Consider the following 21,726-nt stretch of genomic DNA (forward strand, 5'->3'; position numbering starts at 1 on the left):
GTTCTGTTCTTGCTTTCACATTTAAAGCAAGAAAAGCTGCAAGAACTATATCTGTCATGAGACAATAGTCTTTTTTTAATTAAAAATGTCACTTTTGTGCATGCTGTTCTAGAAAATACCAACCTGAACCAAGAAATGGCTCTAAAATTTTTAAAACAAGGTTTTATAAGCAGCCCTAGAAACAAGTTTTAATTAAATAGTTACCTTTAACTATTTTTTTTACCCTATTTGGTTTTGTTGACCTTTCCTGTTTTAACCAAAGTAGTGAGCTTGTGGCTGAAGAATTCCTTAGATTTAATAAACTTTACTATGGTGTGCTTTCCTGAATCAAGAAACTGAACTGATAGGACTTTTCTTTTGTTGATTTAACAGTAATCTTAATTATTTTAATAACAGAAGATTGTTTTCCTCTGATTTGTTTCCTCTGTGCACCTTATGTGATTCGTCCACTATTTCTCATTGTTTGAGACTCAAACCATTGGCTTGAAATAACCAAGGAAAAGGAAGAGGGCAAAAAGCATTGCACTTAAAAGAACATATTAATTTTTTTCAAATGCAAAATAGTAGGTCAAAGAATCCTTTTTATAAGAATGTTGGAGCTGTGCCACTGGTCAAAAGACTTAAACCAGAACCGTAAAGATTAAAATGCTGGGGAACTGAGCTGAATTCTCCAGAGCCCTTCTAACCTTTGTAACTGCTCAAACACTACGCTCCACTCAGCAGTTTTTTGTTGTATTCAACATTTGTTTTGTCATGGAGCTTAAATCCATAAATGATACAGATTGATACTGATTGTCTGCTATGCAGATGACTGTGAAAAAAACCCTGTCAAATTTCCGGAGGACCCATCATGACAACTGGCAGGAGCATAAACAGCAGTTCACGGATGACCAGCTGCTAGTGCTTACTGACCTCTTGGTTTCACCATGCTATTATGCATAGATAGGTAAGATTATTTGTTTTGGCATAAATTGACAGAAACATCAGTCTTACGAAATCTGCGCTAGCTCTCCAGTCTATCATGGAGTTGGGAGGAATCCCTGAACCACAGGGAGCATTAAGGCCCTTGCACCTCCAGTGGTCTATCTATTCTCCAGAATCATGTTCAATTTGGTTAAATATTGTCCATCTTTTTGTGTGTCCTTTTATTACACTAGTGTTTTGCTAAGACACTCTCACTTGTTTACTTGAATATTGATATTCCTTTTCTCCATTTTCTGCCAGTTGGCTGCCTTTTAAATGCCTGGCAGTTTCACTAAAGGCAGGGTATTTGCTTCTTTGTACTTCTGATGCCTTTGAGGACTTTAGCCTACCACCCAGTCCAGTATATCATCTGCACCTCACGATGGGGAATGACTGCCACCAAACTGTTACCTCTTCCACATTATGGCTTTGCTTCTGGGTCTCTTCACACAGGCATGTCCCCAAAGAGTGAATCCATTGCTGGAGTTTCTCTTTGTTACGCTACAAGATTCTGACCTCTATTGTATTGTGATGTTTTGTAATAGTATTCCAAAAGAAGTTTTAATTGATATTTGCATTTTGTTCTGTGGTAATAGCATGAGATGATAATCTTGTTTTGAATTCTTGTTGTGAATTCTTCTTTCTTTCTTTTCAGGCTTCTCCTGGAAAAATGAGGGTGTAGGAATCTTTCTGCAAAATAAAGGAAATGGAAAGAAATTTATCATGTAGAAACCTTTGTGTTGGAAATCCTGATGCCTAATCAAAACCACTTTTAAATACAAACATAAAGACCTGGCTCTATTCAAAAAGAATTTCACCTCCCCAGTGAGCAGCTGTGGGAGCCCCACAGTCTCCTTGCAACTGTGCGCGGAGCCCGATCGTGAGTTTATTGCAAGACCCTTGTCATTGGCCTGCATCACACATCAGTCTTGTTTCTGCGTTCCTGCACACAGTGACTTACACGGCACATTTCTTAGCCTCTTTTTCTGACCCTTCTTCCCAGCTGTTTCTGACATCAAAGATACGCAGAACCAGAGTGCTGCAAACCAGAATATTCTCAGTGAAGCTCTCCAATTCTGTTGATGCAACTTCTTACCTAGTCAGCATACAATACCAGGAGCCTGTCTTTCTCAGAGTTTATTTTTCACTACTTGGATTTGAGTGCCCATCAGGTGATGGGCCCTGTATCATTCAGTCCACCTCAGGGCAGGATTGCCTTTTTGTATCTTCCTTGTCAAAATGTAAATAGCTGATCTTCTCTGTGCAGTGTAGATGATGGCAGGACAAAACGTGGGGAGTGAAAGCTCTTACTGCCTGGCCAGGTCTTCACAGATAGCTTGACCACGTGTGGAATAAAAATCTATGATTATCCTACATATTTTTAAGGGTGAGAGACTATGGATGCTTCCAGATGATTAGAGCCCACAGATACGAAATTAGGACTATCAAGTGATGGTTGAATTCACAGAATTCAGTGTATGCACAGTGTGAAAAGGCACTGAATGGCTGACTATTTTCAACAGCATATTCTCATAAAGATTGTCACTGTTTGAGCAAGCATATCTTGTTCGAAGATTGCGGAAGCTCTGTATTTTTTTGCCTGCAGCTTTGTTCAGAGACTGGTATCTATTGGCTATTTAACAACATGTTTAATACGTGTTACATAGTTGTAAAAGACTGTATAAATTGTAGAGGCATTGCATTGACAAAACATTGTACAGTTTGCAACCTTTTACATAACACCATCGTGAGATTAATTTGTAAAGATTCATACTTAGATGTTAATACTGTGGTAGTTCTGGCTTTTGTAACGAATCAAATGCCATTATTAGTTTTTTAAATTATTTTCTTTAACAGAATATCTCTTCGTGTCTGAAAGGCAGAGGTTTTGTTTTGGTTTTCTTGTATCTCATTATTACTGTGTCTCATTCAGATTTTAATGCAACACTTGTGGCCATCTCTAAATGCTGACATCACATATTCTCGTATGATAAGCTCATAGAATGTGAGGTATGTTGAAATAATTCATAAACTGGTGTGTGTTTCAACTTTCATGCAACCCTACAGGAGCACTGATACATTTCGAGTGATCTGCCTGCTGCGTGTGACTCATTCCGAACTTCAAAGCACAGCAGTGTTCCTGGTGCAGTGTTTAATGAGTGTCAGCACACAGATGTAACCACTGTAGAGCGTAGTGCCAAAATTATTCTTTCAAATGTGTACGTAGTTTAAGACCCAATAAATGGATTGTTTGTAACATCTGCATCTTTTTTTTATTTCTGAGGTGGTAATTTCTTATTTTGAGAATATAACTTAAGGTTGTTTACTGTTTACTGTGCTTTTGAGCTTTTTGTATGAGGCATGTGTTTATTGTGGGAATTGACAGTGAGTTAAGGCAACATTAAGGATTAATTAAAGGTCTAGTTCTAATGATTGGGAAACTAGCTTTTATCTTTGTGTAAAAATACCTTGTACCTCGTGAGGCTCGCCAAAAAATTTACTAACTTCTGAGAAGTACAGTTAAAATTGGAGAAACTAGTTTGAAGTGGAGATGGTTTTGCTGATAGAGTTTAAAAAAAAAAAAACCTTTAATGGAAAATATTTGCTGCAGAGGATCATCTTTAAAGTATATGTTGGCTCATTAACTGATGGAGCAGATCATATATGCCATTTTGCCTACAGGAAAGGCAGCTAACTATAGGATCCAGCTCCGCTGCTTTTTACTGTAGTTGGGAGTTTCTTTTCTTATGTATCTATAGTCAAAGTGTAGCTGGAATTGGTTGCAGTGTTGAGGATCCAGCGCGTTGTAGAGAATCGTTCTGCAGTCAGAGCTATGATGGCAAATAAGTCGGTGGTTTTAATTCACAATAGCTGTTCAGAAATCGGCAATAAATGGCTTGATCCGACCAGATCACCCAGAAAATGTAGGACCTGCTCAGAGTACAGTTCTATAGGATCAAACATACCTATGGTAGTGTGAACAAACTTGTACTAATTGACTTTTTGTGGGTGAAAGATGAAATGTTAGTCTCCTATTCTGAGAACGTGGGAACAACTTTGAGTTCTTCACCAAATACTGCAACTCGATTGCTACTTTTATTCTTTAACTTTCCCCAAGCAATATACACATGTATTGAGTTCTGAGCTTTCCATCACTTTGTCTTATGCTGTCTCTCCCTAAAGCCTTAGTGATGAAACAGCCTGCCTCCGTCTGCAGAGGGAGGCATTTCTAGAGTGAGAAGGGAGACTTTTTCCAGTTGAACAGCAAGTGAGAAGGAAAAATATCTTGGAGATGGTCTGGTAGCCTTGACAGCCTTAGTGACCATTTGTCATTCTGCACAAATAATCTCAGTGACCACCACTGTTCAAAGCACCAAAGAATGGTGATGATACAAGGCAGAATTAATTTGTTGGGTTTTTTGCCTCGAGTTGCAGTGACTTACTGTTCAGTAACTGTCTTGCTAGAGTATTAAGGATGGCATGATCTCCAGTATTTCCATAACTGAATGGATATATTTTGTGCATGTGAAAATGTGCTGAAATCACAGCAGAGTCATAATGCTTGTTTTGATAGAAATGTATAAGAAAATTCTCAATTAGGCAATAAGACTTAAACTTGTGCTTTTGGGTGGCACCACAGACTCAACATTGGTGGATTGTATTATTAACAAGCTAATCTGTATATGAATTTAAAAAAAAAAAATGAAAGGGGAAAAGATATAAAGGTCATTATTTGACATACGGTATTCCTCTTATGTCCAGCTATCTGCCCTCTCATCTATTTTACTTCTTTACCAGGCTGCTAGAAGTCCTGTGCTTGGAACACATGGATGATGTCTCCTGTCAGTTAATTCTCAGTTAGGCAGCCGCAGCATCCCACGCTCCGTCCAGTCTCGCAGTTTCTTCCACAGCTCCAGAGTTCCTGGAATTCTGCAGCAGAGACTCATGCTTCCTTTTCCCCTGTGCCATGGAAAACACAATAGTCTGGTAAGACGTAAAAGGGGAAAAAAAACCCCAACTTACTCAGCAGTAGAAAATTTTGCTGGCTGTCATCCTTGCAAGATTTTAACTTCAACCCTGCTGTGAATTATCAACTAATTTGTTTTACATTCTCACTGGCGTTGTACAGTAACTGGAAGGTGGCTTCTGTGGATTTCCCTATCACAAAGTACTTGCTGTACAGAGAGAAATGGATTCCCTATAAGAGGGGAGAAGTCAACCTGAACCTGATCTAGACTTCCAGGTTGTCTGCAGGCTAGAGGTAACCATGCTCCAAGGACGGGGTTTTGTGGTGGTTAATCAAACAAGGTCCCCTGGGCACTAGGGCAGCAGTAATTTCAGTCTACTGCAAGGAATTGGGGGTTTGATTACAGAAGAAAATTAAATAGTGTGGAAGATGGGATATTGCTAAGCTGTTTATGTCAATGCACACAAATTACAAGCAAATTGTAATTGGTTTGCACTGAGGGTTTTTTCTCTCTCTTGGTCAACAGGTGCTTCTCAGAGCTATTAAAAGATTTTTAGCAGGGAAATTCCATGAGTGAGAGGAAAAAAAGGTTAGTATTCTCTGCCTGGGAAGCAGAGTGACTCTTGGTAAAGCAGTCGTGAATCAATAGTTCTCTCAGCACAGAGGAAAGCTTAGACTGTTGCCTACAAAGATTATTAGCAAAATTATCCTTGATTTCTGATGGATTAGAGCACAGTGCTTAGAGGAATTAGCTGCATTCTAACAAGGCAGACTTTTTCAAAGGGCGAAAAGGAGAGGGAGCCTTGCCTGGCCATGATCCTTCTCTAATTCTAGATGACATTTCTTTTTCCAGAAAAGGCTTGTGGAAGTTCAGCCTGCTTTCCCTGCTTGGGCTCTTAGCACCCTTGCTGCTGCAGGTATTTTGTAGAAATTACCTGAACAGACTTTGCTGCTAGAGATGGAGCTGGACACCCGCTTCCCTTGGGGAGATAGTGAGGGGTACTGAGAAATAAGAGGTGCAATCATTTCTGATTGGCATACTTGGGAGAAAAAGCAGTAAACCAAATAAGTCTGTTTTGGCAATAAGTGTAGTCAGATTAGCAATAAGTCTAGGTAGAAGCCTAGGTGAGTTTACCCAGAAAAGGTTCTGTTAAGAGTATCACTTAAAAGCTTTTATTTATTTTCTCCTGGCTTTTATTTCTATCTTTCTGGGTTAACTTCTCCTATTATTCCCGCTTCTTTCCCCTACAACTCTTGTTAAAATCATAAGGTACTGTTCTTGGGCTGAGACGGGGACAGGCTTCCAAAATTAAAAGTAATTTTCAGTTTCATGTGGTAAATAACTGCAAAACTTGATGCTGTGGTAAAAAATGTCTTGGGAACATAATTTCTTCATATGCAGTAGGAACTCCAAGACTAATATTTGAGAAGCTTGATAGATAGTACTAGAGAGTGCTGGGTTTTTTAATGAATTAGTTTAGGGAAGGGCTTAAAAGTGGTGCAAAGAAAGAGTTAATACACTAGTGCCTTGTACAAGGTGCTGCAAAAGTTGTTGCGGTTGTGATTCCTCCTTTGCAAAACTGAGACTGATTTCTTTTCCTGCTCTTCTACCTCGCAGCAATATTTGGCAGTTCTTCTAAAAAGGGGCAGGCCCCCGAGATGCTTTGCTGTGCCAAAGAGACCGTGCAGTGTTTCGTGTTCCCATGGAGATCCTTTTTGCCTCTGCTCATCCCCTCGCTCCCTGAGTAAAAGCCCTGTGTTCAATGACCTTCTCTCACACTCGCCGCTACCTGCAGCATTCACGAGCTCTCTGCTGAACGCCTGCGGCCGGCCGCAGCGTTTCTCAACATGCATCGCCCACCAAAACGCTATCTGGCTTGCGCTTTTCTGCCGAAATGTTTGAGGCTCGAAGGCTGTAACGAGGAACACCTTTTTCTTCATTTCAAACTACAGTTAATAACTACATTCTTAAAACCAAGAAAAGACCCTTGCTCCTCATGGGCCTGCTAAACACTGCATTAATGAAATGAGTGACAATCTGAACCTATTACTGATAGAAAAATGCAGACTTTTCTTTTGCTATTTTGTGCATAACTAGTTCTAAAATAACTAACTTGCAGTAAGGCCCAAGCCTTACAGTTTTGACTCTTAAATCCATTTTTCAGCATCTCAGCTGTGGGGTTCAAAAGCATTTAAGAGATCAGAGTCTCAGTTTGCCAACTCCTTTAAACCCCATGAGCTTGCTAAAAACTATCCATTAGGCATATGCGGCCTTATTTCTGTACGTGTGCTTCCACCTGCTAATCTAGGGACTGTGGGAAGTTCAGAAGTCTCACCTGTGGTCACCCAGGTTTGAGCATTTGGCCAAATAACATGTGGAATTACATAGACCTTCCCAATGCTTTAAAAGACTTCTGTTTGGCAAAATGTGTTCTTACTCCTCCTTTTTCGGTAAGTGATGCCCCAGAAGCTGTCATAGCCTAATGTGAACTCGGGGATTAGACAGTGTGTGAAACTAAAGTCAGCTTTTATGGTGTGTCTTGCTTACAGCTGAAATGGGGTGCATTACCCGCTCTGAAAGGACGTGGATGTTGTGTGCACGTTAGTCTCAGGTGAAGAGAACAATCATCACTGTTTCCTCAGCATTAATCACTTTGAAGTAATTCACTCTTGCATTAGGCTGGTATTTTGTCAGTCTTGTTTAATCATGCAGTTCAGTGTGCTCTGATTGTTTATAAATAGGAAAACTCAAGGAGGGAGATCCCAGCTTGTCAATGTAAAAACAACTCACAGGGACAGGATTCACCCACAGAATTCAAATTAGCCTTGACTGGAGAACAAAAATTTAAGAGTGAAAATAAAAATGATAGCCAAGCTGAGAGAGAACATAGCTTGAAGCCACAGGAAACGTCATGTGTTGGTTTTTGGACCTTCTCCCTCCTCCTGTATGCAACTAGTTTGAGAACAAAACCAAGGCCAAATGCACCTGACACAGGTGCCCAGGTTGCAAGACACTGTTGCAGCCTGCTCTGATGCTGCTGCCATTTCCCTGCCACAGACCTGGCTAACAGATCTGGACCGATGGCCAGCTAGAAGTGTGTCTAGCATGCAAGGCTCATAGGCCGGGCTGCCATTGTGAGTCATAGCTTTACTAAAAAAAACCTGCTCTCGGTTTTAGAAAGAAATGCATTGAAAAATAAACAAGCAGGTAGCACCAACAAGCTTTCAGGTGTCAACCTGGCTCTCTTTCTCTCTTGATGGTTCTACGAAGCACCACTATGCTTCCATGTGATTGCTGGGGCTAGGGGAAGATTATTAAGACAATACACAGATTAATATATATATAATGAGTATATGTAGAAATGTACAGTGTAAGACAAGTGTCCATGCATAAGTCAGAAGTATTGGGTCTGCTGTATTTTCATAGTACTTTTGTGCCTTGCCTGGCTGGACTTTCATCTTTTCCAACTGTATTTCCAGTGCCTGACATTGAGGTCCCTCGGCTGTGACAGCCTGCGCTGCCTCGGAGGACGTGCGCTGAGCGTTTCCTCATCGTCAAGCCCATGTAAGTATTTCAGAGCGATCCCTTTAAGTGCTCAGACATCCAACACTCTCCATCACTTTAAACGGCAACTACTGTATTTGTGATAGTAGCAGTTGGCAGTAAACGGATAAGGAAATCATACCGCTTATTCCCCCTTCCCCCTGGGAATACAGAAGATCCTTTGCCTTAGATCCTGTGCTTCTGGGTGCAGCCTGGCAAACAAAAAGGGCATCCTTACCCTGCTGAGTTTGCTCGGGAAAGCAATGCAGAAGCGCAAGCAGGGGCAGGCGCGGAGTGCAAAACTCTGCCTTAAATTTTGATGATTAACAGCTTTTGGTTTGGGGCAGGTGTTTTGTTGGTGTTAGGTCAACATGGAGAGACCTCAAAGCCTTGGCTTGGTATCCGGGTAAGGGCATGGCCGTGACATGACTTACAGCAAAACCTCCTTGGTTTTATCTGACTTCTCTGCTTCAGGAGTAAGCCTCTGCAGTGTCCCTGGCCACCCAGCCAGCTTTGCCCTGCTGCCCCGTGGAGGCATGGCCCCCAGGGGGGAGGAAGGGCTTCCGAGGGTGCTTCTGTGTCAGGCTGGACAGGCTCTGGGGCACTTTTGACAGCTGATGGAAGTCAAGGGGGAGAGACTTGGTGGACACTGTAGGAAGGAAGGGATCAAAACCAAAGCCCCTGTAGCTACAGGACCCCGCATCAGAGCAGCCGCCTGTGCACCTGGGAGTCGGGGTGTGCGCTGCGGCTTCTTGCCAAGCTGGGAAGGCGGGTACAGCCCCAGAGGCGGTTGAGAGGCCGGCGGGGGTGCCCGCACCGCGTCCTAGTGCGGCACCGCCGCTTCGCTCGGGGCCACGGAGGGGCCGCGGGTCTGCCCCCGCGTGGGCCGGGCTGCGTGCGCGGGCGGGCCCCCTCCCTGCCGTCACACGCCGGCCGTGACCGCAGCCCGCCAGCAGCGGGGCGGGCGGCGCCTGCGGGGCTCCGGCGCCGAGCGGGGAGGGGGCCGGGCGCGGCGGCGGGCGCCATGGCGGGGCGGGCGGCGCCATGGCGGAGGCAGCCCTGAGGGAGCGGCGGCGGCGCGGCCGCGTGCGTGCTGCGGGGCGGCGGGCGGGCCGCCCCGCCGCCGGGCCCGCCTCGGCCGCAGCCGCGGTGAGGCGGCGGGCGGAGATGAACGCGTCGGGGCGGCTGCCGGCTGGGGGCGAGGAGGAGCCCCCCGGCGCCTCGCTGCTGCCGCTGGGCGGGAACGGCAGCGCGGGTGGCGGCCCCGGGGAGCTGCGGGAGGGGACCCACGCCGCCACCCTGGCGGCCTGCGCCTCCCTGCTGGCCCTTGTCTTCTGCCTGGGCTCCTACGGCAACCTCATCGTCCTCCTGTCCTTCTTCGACCCGGCCCTCAGGAAATTCAGGACCAACTTTGACTTCATGATCCTCAATCTCTCCTTCTGCGACCTCTTCATCTGTGGGGTGGCCGCCCCCATGTTCGCCTTCGTCCTCTTCTTCGACTCAGCCCGAGGCATCCCAGGTGCCTTCTGTTTCACTTTCCACCTCACCAGCTCCGGCTTCATCATCATGTCGCTCAAGACGGTGGCGGTCATCGCCCTGCACCGGCTGCGCATGGTGCTGGGGAAGCAGCCACACCGCGCCGCCTCCTTCCACTGCACCCTCCTCCTCACCCTGCTCCTCTGGGCCACCAGCTTCACCCTGGCCACCCTGGCCACCCTGAAAACCCGCAGCTCCCACCTCTGCCTGCCCATGTCCAGCTTCGCCAGCGGTGAGGGGAAGATCATTCTCTACCTCTACGTCACCGACTTTATCTGTTGCGTGGCTGTAGTGTCTGTCTCCTACGTCATGATCGCCCAGGCGCTGCGGAGGAATGCCCAGGTGAGGAAGTGCCCGCCCGTGGTGGCTGTGGATGCCTCCAGACTGCAGCCCTTCATGGGGCCCCTGGCCGCCGGGGCCAGGGAGGGCTTGCAGAGTGCTGTGCCCGCCTTGTACAGGAACCAGAGCTACGGCAAGCCGCAGCACGTCCAGACGCACAGCCACACCACGAACCTCGGCCAGCCGCCAGCCACCGCTGCCGGCCGGCTCCAGCTGGTGTCGGCGGTCAACCTGTCCACAGCCAAAGACTCCAGAGCGGTGGTGACATGCATTGTCATCATACTGTCTGTCTTGGTTTGCTGCCTGCCCCTGGGAATCTCTTTGGTGCAGGACGTGCTGTCCAGCAGTGGTGGCTTTGTTCTCTACCAGTTCGAGCTGTGTGGATTTACCCTAATTTTTTTCAAATCTGGATTAAATCCCTTTATATATTCCCGCAACAGCGCTGGACTTCGGAGACGAGTCCTCTGGTGCCTACAGTACGTAGCTCTTGTCTTTTTCTGCTGCAAGCAGAAGACAAGGCTTCGGGCCGTGGGCAAAGGCAGCCTGGAAGTCAACAGGAACAAGTCATCCCACCATGAGACCAATTCAGCATACATGCTGTCTCCAAAACCTCAGAAAAAGTTTGTGGACCAAGCCTGTGGTCCTAGCCACTCCAAGGAAAGTGTGCTGAGTCCCAAGGCTTCTGTCGGGCATCAGCAGTATGCACAGAGCAGCTCAACCCCCCTGAACACCCGAATCGAGCCCTATTACAGTATCTATAACAGCAGCCCGTCCCAGGAAGTGAGCACCCCAAATAGCGTACAGCCAGTGAACTCGACCTTCGGGTTTGCCAAATCCTACATTGCCATGCATTATCACACCACCAACGACGTGGTGCAAGACTGTGACAGTGCTTCGACTAAGCAGATACCAGTGCCCTCGGTGTAACCTTAGGAAAGGGTTCTGATCTAGCTGATCCAGTGGGTCTTCTTCGTTGCTTTTGTTAATGGTTATTCTGAACTCGGTGATACAGTACTGCTGCCAGTTAAGAAAAATGCCGCTAATGTTAATATCCAGATACTTGTGTTTGAAGCGAATACTAGGATATTACCTCCGTGACACTTTCTTGAATTTCTGCGGCAAGTCAAGAAGGAAGGTATTTTAGGTTTGTATTTGGAGTTGTTACACGAGGGTGGTTTTGTTACTAAATTTTACTGCTGGACAAGTGAAAAAAAGTAAGCGTTATAACTATACGATTCATTACGACACGAGGCAGAATATCTCTGAGAATAATCTGAGGCTGCACCGAAGTATTACCTGTTAAATTGCATACTTGCTGTATTTTAAGAAGGAAGAACCAGCAGGATGCTTGGTATTATGATACCCAAGTTTAAATTCTTCCTGTTGCAGAAGTTTGAGAGAATTGGTGGTATTTTATTGTAGCCGGTGTCAGTAAAAATAGAGGTCCTTTCTATTCGCAGGGTGAAATCCTGATTCCGTTGAGGTAAATGGCAACATTTCCATGAACTTCAAGTGAAGTTCAGGATTTCAGTCTCCGCTTCCTAAAGCACGACAAGGCATTTTACAAACAGCGTTATATTGCCACTGGGGAAGGGCTTTTGAGAAGCGTTGTGGCACCGTAATAAACCTCTGAATATAGATTCATTTCCGCTGTACATTTCTTTTAAGGATCGGTGGCGTTCTGTATCCCAAAACAATGTATTTGGAGAAGTATTTTACATCTGATAGAAGTAACTGTGCAATACCTAATTATAGGTTTTACTTGAGGATAAAGATGAATATTGCAATATTATGATCCTGATACACTATTAGTAATACAGTCACCTCTGGAATTTTCTAATTCGTAAACTGTTACAGAAATAGTAGCGTTGCTGGTTGCTTTTTTGTCTATGACTTTGTATAAAAGCAGGAATTGCGGGGATTTGGCTGTGGTATTCCTGCCAGGTAGAACTGACAGCTATTAGCATTTTCAAAAACAGAATGACTGCGTAACAAGAGGACTAGAATTTTTTCGAGGTTTTCTTAAGAAGTCTAACATCAGTTTGATTTAAAGATTACTAATCTGTCTACTTATAAACTGTTCTTATAATCTGTTAATTTATAGTTAGTACTAAACTTAACTTATAATCTGTTCGGTCTACACGGTGAGCAAATAACGGAAGTTAAATATTTTTTTATCAATCCGACCATTTGTGTTGTGTCACGTGTTGTGGGAATTCCTTGTGAAACGGAATGATTCGGAGGCACTTAAATTCCTGACAATTATCACTTTAAGTGGCCAGATCTTTTCAAATCAAGCAATCACCTTTCAACTTATATGGACTTCAGCAGAGCCTTAGTACCTCTGAAATAATTGTGCCACAGACTTTTGGTGCCTCATTATAGGAAAATGCCACATCCTTAGCAAAATTACAGCGATGGAGAGATGATTGTTATTTTAGAAACAAAGACCATTCCCATCATTGCTGTGTGTGAGTTGTTGTTGGTTTAGGCTATTTGTTAACTAAACTATTTTTGAGATTTTCCTGGAAGACTATTACGTTATGAACGCTGTTCTTTGTTTAACACTCTGAATTTTAATTAATTTTGAATAATTCAAGACAGCTTTCTTGCAATAAAATGGATATGAATAACTTTCTAATACAAATGTAAAATTTAAATTATTTCCATAAGTCTTTTCTCTCTGTCCAGATATTTTTCTGTATAAACAAATAACATGGTTCTTTCTAAAGTAATTATAAAAGATAACTAAAAGATCTGTCTTGTTTTGTTTTTCTGACTTTGCATTTCTCTCTAGTACAAAGCGTACTAATTTGGAGGGAAAAAATATGTGAGATCCTTTCATTTTGTGTCAAACTATCCATTCTTAGCAGCAGTTACAGTTTCAGATCAGAAGGAGTATAGGGCAGGACCTCAAAAGTGGTTGCAAGATGGGGTCCTGGATGTACTTCAGGGGAGTTGAAGATAGGCATTAAGACTGGTTTTAACTTCAAGCAGTTTTGAGGTTTGCCGCATGTACGTACGACTCCTACTGTGCTTTTGTTTTGGGTCACATGAACTTCATCACATGGTAGGAGATTAAATCCTTTGCACCTTATTCACAAAGGTAGTTTGGATTGAGTATTCATGTGGGAGAAAAGCAAGAAGGGCACAGCTGTAGGAGAGAAGGAGGTTTTATTGCTTTTACGTGATGTATTATTAAGACGAAAGAACTGAAGTCCCTTCAAAGCGATTTGCAATATTGCTCTTCTGTTACCTGCTGGTGCCAGTTGTATTCTTAATACAACCGATCTGTTAATATGTTTGTGGTGTCAGGTCGGCAGGCCTACCAATGCCTCTTAATCTGCGCTAGGAACAAAACACGGTTTAAGTTGTCAATTGTACTAAATAATAACCGTTTTGGGGGAGGTTTATGAATGTAGTAAGTAGAGATTGGATTTTGAAAATAAGTAGGTGCAATTTCTTTGAAGTGAATCATAAACCGAAGTAATCAATTATCATGATAAAGTAATTATTTTAGACTCTTCTGGAATATAACTTTTCTTTTTTCCTTTAGCCCCCTTGTTGTAGCAGAACCTTCCTCTGCTGAGCACAGAACCAGCGAAGTGTGACTGCGAGGTTAAAAAAGCAGCAATCTAATTGAGAGGGGAAGCAACTCAGGAGTGCTGGACGAAGGAGGTGGAAAATGTACGTGAAGAGAGGAGATGGGTAAGAGAGTACGTGAATACTGAATGGTTTAGAAAAAGTAGGTCTGTAGTTGGTGTGGTCCGTAACACAAGAACGAGAAGGCATCTCACAAACATGAAAGGTGGCAAATCCAAGACTCACAAAGTGCTGTACTTTCCTTACTGCCTGTACATACGCTCTGGCCCTCATTGCTATAGAACTGGTTAGAAGAAACTGGGAAGGGTGCTTCATGTGGGTCATACAGAAATCAGGAGCCTGACAGTTAATGCCGGCATGTTTTGGCATATGTATAACATTTTCTACTCCAGGAATTAAAGCAATCTTTGATTTTTGGGGTTAGGATGAGCCCATTGTGGTGGAACAGGTTACCCAACGTATGTTTTCAGTATGCTTTTCAGCTTCTTTTGAAGTTGCTGGTGTTGGCCGCTGTCACGATATTTGGCCCGAGGACTGTTTATGCTTTATTATTGAAAATCTGTGTTTGCGGTGTTAGGTGTACTACTAACAGTTTGGCTAAGAAGGAGTGGCCTCAAAGAAAGCATAAAGAAGCTTGTTAAAAAAACAGCTGATGGATTACTGGGACTGATCTCAATAACACGTTTACATGAACAAAGGTATTTGGAAGATTTTATAATTCAGTCTTTTTTAAGTCATAGGTCTTGCTTTATGGTGATCAGAGTTGACTTTTTCAGCTGGTGGCCTGCAGTATTGTATTTTTTAATCATTTATATATTAAACCTAAAGGCTGCTAATGCCAAGTAATTTTAAACTATGTACACAACCTTAAAAAGTATGTTCAACACTTGGGCACCACCTCAGAACTTTTTAGATTAGAGATCAGAGAGATTTCTGTTAGTCACAGAGACAGCTTGCCTTAGCATAAGACTTCAACAAGTTGGGGAGGGCAGGGTGCAAAAATAGGAGAAACGATAGTCAAGAAGGATCAGTGTCTGATAATTCTGTGGTATCTTGTGGCACTTTGTGGTATGTACGGTTTAGGTATATAATTTGTCACTTCTTAGCAAAGCTGTGAAAATTATCCCCCATATAATCTTCAGTACCCTCCCACCTGCAGCACAGGGAATAAAAAGTAGAGAGACTTGTGAACTGCGAGGGTTGTGCTTACCTGCACCATTATCTCTTCACCTTCTTCCACGAGGTAGTGAAGCAGGGCTACAGAGAGCAACCCGAGATGTTCATGGTGGAAACGAAGAAAAGGCAGGTGCTGTAATATCTTAAAATAATAGAATAGTCGTGCAGGGATTAAGGTGGAGTCCTACGGATGTTTTCTAGGTTTGCCTTCTGACTGTCCTTAAATGGGTTTTCTAAAAAAAATTTTTTAAGTATTTAAGAGGACTGTGTTTGCACTGGTGCCACAGGTGGATGGAGGATTACATAAATGGTCCTGCTGCTGAGCGCTGGTAAGCAATTCTGCTCACGCCGCATGTAGCAGGAAAAAGGGTCCCAGCTCTCTCTCTCACCAGTTAGCTGGCTGCCAGCAATTTAAAGAACAGGAAAATAATTCTGTTTTCACGATAGTCAGTGTATGTGACTCGTCTGAGGAAAGGTGAGTTTGCACAGAGTGCAAAGAGATCTCTCCGTAAATGGAGGTAGTAGAGGAGGGCAAGTCCTACTCTGCTGCTCATAATTTGCACTGGTGGAAAACTGGAGAGTCGGCACCGTGGGACAAAGGGAGAGGAGGTGACTTCAAAGTGCTTCTGGGGTTTGTGAGCACAGGTTCTGTTCTGTGGCGCAACTGATGCGGATTTCTTTGATTTGAATAGCTCTTTGGTTATTGTCAGCTTCAAGCGCTGTGCTTCATGGCTATACCAAGTATAGTATCCATAAATTTAATCAGTACTGGCAAATGGGCTTAAAAATGTTTTTTATTGTGTGCTGCTAAATGCTGACAACAGGTCATTGTCAAATCCTATTTAAAATGCATTTATATTTAGTATGAGAAAAACGCTTTCATTCATTACAAAAGCTGTCCCTGAACCTTGGTTCTGAGTCAAACACGCTGCACACTGCAGCGTGAGGTTTTTTTTTCCTTTCTCCTACGCAGCAGCACAGGGAGGGTGAAAACCACGTACTGCTCCAGCTGGATCTTTTCCCTTTCAAAATACATTGCAGAGAATTGTATTTGCTGACGTCTCCTTATGTTTGTTTCGTGTTTCCCCTTTTGGCATCAGATACATTGGTATTAGTCTTACTTTGTCACAGCAGAGCTAATTCACTTTCCGAGCATGTGTTTCAAACGTGCTGTCCCATATGTTGTACACATGTTCTGCATTCCTGGGTCTGTGATCTTCTGCTGGTAAGTCATTTGGGTTTGCTCATCTTATGAGCGAGTCCAGATTGTGCTACACTAAATGATGTGTTCTCACCTGGTATTTATTTTCTGTCACTGTTGATTTTCCTTGAATGTGAAAATGAGATCAACTGATTTTTTTTTTTCCCCCTCCACCAAAATTATTAAGTGGCAGTAGGTGATGACAAGGGCTATACAGAGGTAGCACTGAATTAATTTGAAATGGGTCACAGTGATTTTGTCAAGTCTAAATAACAATATACAGAACTTTCTTGCTGATTCTTCAGATGACAATGGCATTTAAATAAAGCTCACACTAATTATTTAACAGTAGAGACTGACACGCTCAGCTGGCTCTTTCTTGATTGTCTCATTGTATATATTAATCTGTAATTATAAAAGATTTTAAAATCCGATCTCTTCCACCAGTTACTTAAAGCAAATGATGTAGCAGCATGGATTTGCATTGGCACCTCTCAGATGGCTACATTAAGTAAATCTTTAATCTTTTCTGTCTACGCCACAGAAAGAAGCTGTTACCTGCCTACTGTCGTGGTCTGCGTTTTTCTTACGTGTACACAGTGTGTGTTCCCGTCTTAAGCTGTCCTAGAACTGAGAACCTGAACTACAGCCTTACCTTTGAATGACATCGCTTTTCACTGCGATACTCTCAAACAAAAAAACCAGTTAGCACATGCAGTGTGATTCGAGCTGTTCTTTCTTCCAGGTGACATCCGCAGCATTTAAAAAAATGCTGGAAATAGCTGAAGAAAACCAAGCACCCAGGAGCAAAAGGCTGTTTATCAGTGCTCGGGTCTCAGCCCTTTGGATAAGAGATTTGTTTATCAGATGGAAGAACATGCATCCTGCAAACCTGTTAGAAACCTCTCCTGGGACTGATCGGAGACAAACCCCATTGCAACACTGCAGCCTTTGCAGGAGGTAAACACAGAAACGCTTTTATTTGACTGCAAACTTTTGGGGCACAATCTTTACACGTTCTTGTATCTCATTCCATCTCATACATATCCTGAGCGGATCCATTTTCCGCTCTCACAAGTGGTTCGTTGGTTGTTTTTAAGACAGCTGCTAGCTGATGCCAGAACATTTTCTGTTTGTGTTCCTCAGGGCTCCATTTCAAGTAGGTTTTCCTTTTCAGCAGTTTCCTGAGTTTGCTGAACTTCTGCGGCACGCTGTTGGGCGGGAGGTCTTCCAGCACAATCATGATGAGGGAATCCTGATTTTCATTCAGGACCCGGTGTTCAGCAAAATACAGTTCATACTGACACCAGCAGCTGTTTACAAAACTGGGAGAGAGAACAAAAAGGACTTTATGGCTGTTCTCTATGCAGTAGAAAATGTTACCAAGTACAGGATGCCCCGGTTTGAAATCCCTCTCGTGGTAACATATCTTGAATCCATCAGTTTCCAGTTTTTCCAGTAGATTCTCTTTCGTCCAGTTTGCGTCTTGTTCGCTGTACGAAATGAAGGCATCAAAGGGCTTGTTTTCCGGCCTCTTCTCGTACTGCTTCCTCTTCGCCATACACCAGTACCAACCCATTCTCACGTACCACAGCCCATCAAACTGCCAGCATAAGCCTGTTAACACCAAAACAACCAGGATGGCAACGCAAGCCGTAATGGCCATCTGGATGCCCAGGGAACAGCGCAGAAGCGTGAGGTTGCTGCTCTCCACCAGCGAGCCCCTTCTGTCTGGTGGAAAGCTGCACCTGAGATTTCCTTTGCCATTTATCTGCAAATGGGGGTCGTGGATATAGACGTTCACGAACCAGTACAAGTCACAGTTACAAAAAAAATGTTTACCTTGAACAGTCAAAACACTCAAACTCATTAGCTGGCCGAAAGTGTCCTCCACTATGGTAGTAATGGCATTGTCGCTAATGTCTAACTCAATCAGAGAAGCTGGGAGAGAGCCACGCTGTAGGAAGGAGATCTTATTCCCTGATAAATTAAAATATTTCAGCATTGAAAGAGACTTCCCAAAGTGATCAGGGAGTTCTGAAATTAGATTGTGACTACTGTCCAGGTTGGCGAGCGCAGCGAGGTGGCTGGCGGGTTCCAGTCTGGTGATTAGGTTTCCAGAAACATTAAGATACTCCAGTTTCTCCAGGGCGTCAGTTAATGACAAGAGGTTCAACCTATTTTTACTAATATCGCATTTTGTTAAAGTCAACGGGAAATACTCGGGATGCAGATCTGTAATTTTGTTATTCTGAATATTAAATATGGTTAAGTTGGAGACAGATTTAAAACTAGGGGGTATTATTTTAATATCACTGTTGCTTATGTCGAGATGCTGGAGGGAGGTGGGTAAGTCAGGAAGCACAGAAATCCGGTTGCTGCTCAGATCCAAAAATAATAATTCTTCCATTGTGCCGGCAAACCACTCTGGCAGTTCTACAATGGAGCAGTTGGACATCTTCAGGTGTTTCACTTTCTTCGGAAGGCTTTCGATGGGTGTTCCAGCCTCGTTTCTGACAAACGAGATGGCGTTAATGTGTACAGTTCCAGGGGGAATTTTTGGAACTGCGTTAGTGATTGCTGGACGTACGGTATATATGAAGTGATTTCCTTGAACGTACATGTTTTCCAAGTTAAACATTTTTTGAGCAAAATTTTGGGGTATTTGACTTATGTTGGTGAAGGACAAATCAATTACCTTGATGGTTGAAGGGAGACACAGTGTGTCCAAGCTGTTTATGGGATTGTTGCTAATATTTAAAAACAAAAGCTTGCTGAATGGGAAGTTACAGATCGCCTCAACGTCTAGAATGTTAATTGTTAAGTTGTTGTAACTGGCATCAACGGAATGCAGATTTTTCATTGGCAAAAACAGGATGAACAGCGACAGAAGATCCATTTCCAGTTCGCTGTGACTAATGTCCAGCTCCAAAATACCATCCAGCTGAGCTTGGCAGAGGTCTGGATCCAGTTTTAATGTCAGCTCTTCCTCGGAGAGTTTGCTGTTTGACAGATCGAGTATCCCATTTATTGGTGCTCCGCAGAAATTAGGCCTTAACGTGGCTGCTGGAGAGACCGTTACATTTTTCTCTGCTTTTCGAAGAAGATTCTCTGTACTTCGTCTGAGCCTCGGATTACCATTTTGCAGGACAGATGGACCTCCTGAATGCCGCAGCTCCTGGGCGGATGCAGAAGGCTCCAGAGCAGCCTCTGAGGATTTGTCAAAATACTTATAAAGCTGCAAAGCCCCAGTGGGTAGGAGCTTCAGGTGAGGTGGAAGACCCGATACAAGAAGTTTCTTATCATTAAATGATAAATTCACAGAAACAAGGCTGAGCAGACTCTCAAACGCACCGGGTTCAACGTCCTTAATCCGGTTGTAGGAGAGGTCTAAAACTTCCAGCGCATCAAAACCTTCCAAGTCTCTCTTGGTTATTTTTTCAATTACGTTATGTGAGACATTGAGAGCTCTCGCTGTTTTTGGAGCTTGTGCTTCTGATACAGAAGAGAGGTTTAAATAGGAGTAGTTATAGAATGGGAAGACATGGGCTGCAGGTGTTCTCAGAGTTAGGAATCCATTTGCTCTACTGAATAAGAAAGAAATGAAGTAGAAATGAAGGCTTCCAATAAGGATCCTCATCCTGGAGAAGAGAAATGTAAAATCCATCATTATAAGATGCTCCACATTAATGAGTACCCTTAAAAATTCCTAGTTTCCTTGCAAGTACAGAAATTGTTTCATTAGTTGTATCTATGAATCCCTTTTTACTTGCATGAAAAAATACATCTTGCTTCGTTGTTGTTTTTAGGAGGCAATGCTAAAAGACAGCATCAGAGAATGATTTGAAGGAGAGGGCTATTCGTTTCAGATCATGGTAGATAAAATCTGAAGAAATTTTTTTTCCTTTTTCTTTTTTATTCCTTCCCCCTCTCGCCCCCAGGCAGGTAGCGAGCAGCCTTTGCAATACCATCTTTCTGTTGCATAATCTGAAATGTGCTTTTGTAACCACTGCCTGGGAGTCGGATTTTACATCTCCCATCCCGGTGCACAACAACCAGGTAAGCCTGTCCAATCCAAAACCTGTTCAGCCGCTTAAGTAGCGTATTCAAGAGTAATGTGGCGGGGAGCCCCGTGTAACTGTGTGACCACGTATCTTCTTGCGATCCCATCCCCTTGGTGGTTTGCTCTCTGCCAAGAATTTACCAGTGACCGTTTATTTAGCCTTACCCATCGGAGTAAAAGAGTAAGTTTGCTTTGAAGAAGGCTATCAGAGGCTTATATGAGGCAGCCTGCGCCAGGAGGGGTCACTGCCTGGGCATCAGTCATCTTTAGAGACTTCCCACTGCCCGGTAGCATCACTGCCCAGCTCCTCTCCTGCCCCAGCTCTGTCTGTCGCTACTCTCCCAGCACCTCTGGTCCATGTCCTGTATTTATTACCTGGAAACAACGGTGCAGACCTTCAGATGAGCAACCTGGTGTTACCATAGTCCCCTTTGCCACCCACCAGACTTGGACCATCGAGTTTAAACTGAAGAGAAGCGACCTCAACGACTTCGCAGCTCTGTCCCCTGGACCCTGCGCCGTCAGCGGGACCCCACCAGACCACCCCGCGTCCCTCACTCGCGCCTCGTAACCCGCAACTGAGGCACCACCGGGTAAGCGAGTCCCCGGGGCGTTAAAAGCGTTGCAGATTTAAGGCTGGAAGACAGCTAACAGCTCGCTCGTACTTCCAGCGACACTCCCCGTTCCTCCTACCTGCCTTTTAGCCACTGTCCTCGGTGCCGCTCACCCGCCGGTAACCACAGCCGCCGCCACCACCACCTCTTGTAGCGGCGGCGGCGGGGCGGGGCAGGCTGGGACGCCCCCAGGAACCGCCCAGCCCCACCAGTTCCAGCAGCTTCAGCAGCCCCGTTCCCCTTGGCGAGGCTGGTGGAGGGGGCTTGTGCCAGAGATGCTTCTCCCCAGTGAAATCTGTCGAGTTTTCCCTGTCGTGCTGCTCAGCCCATTGCTGAGGGGAAAATCTGAGGGTAGAAGTTGCTCATTTTGTTGCTTAGACGCTGCGAACTGTGTCGTCCCAAGGTATCTGCTGGCTTCGTTCCTGCCCGAGTGTTGCGAGGAAGGTCTGGAAGCACCAGGCGTGACCACAGAGTTATAAAGCTGATTTACTTCCGCAACGTGATGTGTTGTGGGGTGTGTTTCCTAAGATTTCTATATTGGGGTCTCTTCTGAGTGTATACAAGTTCTTGCGTGACAGAAGGGCTCCTGTGGAGTGAGCAGTCGTACCTTTTGCACACTTTAACTAGGGGAAAAAAATAACAGGAGATCTTCTCAGTGTTTGTAGTGCTGCCTTGAAAGATGCGCTCTTTGCAGCTAGCTTGATTCGGAATGCCCACAGA

The 21,726-nt window shown here is 44.2% G+C and overlaps 3 protein-coding genes across 3 annotated transcripts in view; 2 read left to right on the plus strand and 1 right to left on the minus strand.

The window, feature by feature from the left end:
* Positions 1 to 942, plus strand: part of PSME4 (proteasome activator subunit 4) — a gene marked incomplete at its 3' end in the record, with an annotated part of 59,777 nt that extends 58,835 nt beyond the window's left edge. The window contains exon 45 of the mRNA XM_081998312.1: positions 808 to 942. Coding sequence (XP_081854438.1) covers positions 808 to 942 — 135 coding nt within the window. The remainder of the gene's footprint in view (positions 1 to 807) is intronic.
* Positions 943 to 9,626: 8,684 nt separating this feature from the next.
* Positions 9,627 to 11,276, plus strand: GPR75 (G protein-coupled receptor 75; the record flags this gene model as incomplete). The annotated part of the gene is made up of 1 exon (XM_081997399.1): positions 9,627 to 11,276. The coding sequence occupies exon 1, from the start codon at positions 9,642 to 9,644 to the stop codon at positions 11,274 to 11,276; it is 1,635 nt and encodes a 544-aa protein (XP_081853525.1). The 5' UTR covers positions 9,627 to 9,641.
* A 5,963-nt stretch (positions 11,277 to 17,239) lies between these two features.
* LOC309403528 (toll-like receptor 2) lies at positions 17,240 to 20,842 on the minus strand. Its single transcript, XM_081997688.1, has one exon. The coding sequence runs from the start codon at positions 19,997 to 19,999 to the stop codon at positions 17,357 to 17,359; it is 2,643 nt and encodes an 880-aa protein (XP_081853814.1). The 5' UTR covers positions 20,000 to 20,842; the 3' UTR covers positions 17,240 to 17,356.
* Between the last annotated feature and the right edge of the window lie 884 nt (positions 20,843 to 21,726).

Source organism: Phaethon aethereus, assembly GCF_964289735.1.
Source record: "Phaethon aethereus genome assembly, chromosome: 3".
Taxonomy (NCBI): domain Eukaryota; kingdom Metazoa; phylum Chordata; class Aves; order Phaethontiformes; family Phaethontidae; genus Phaethon; species Phaethon aethereus.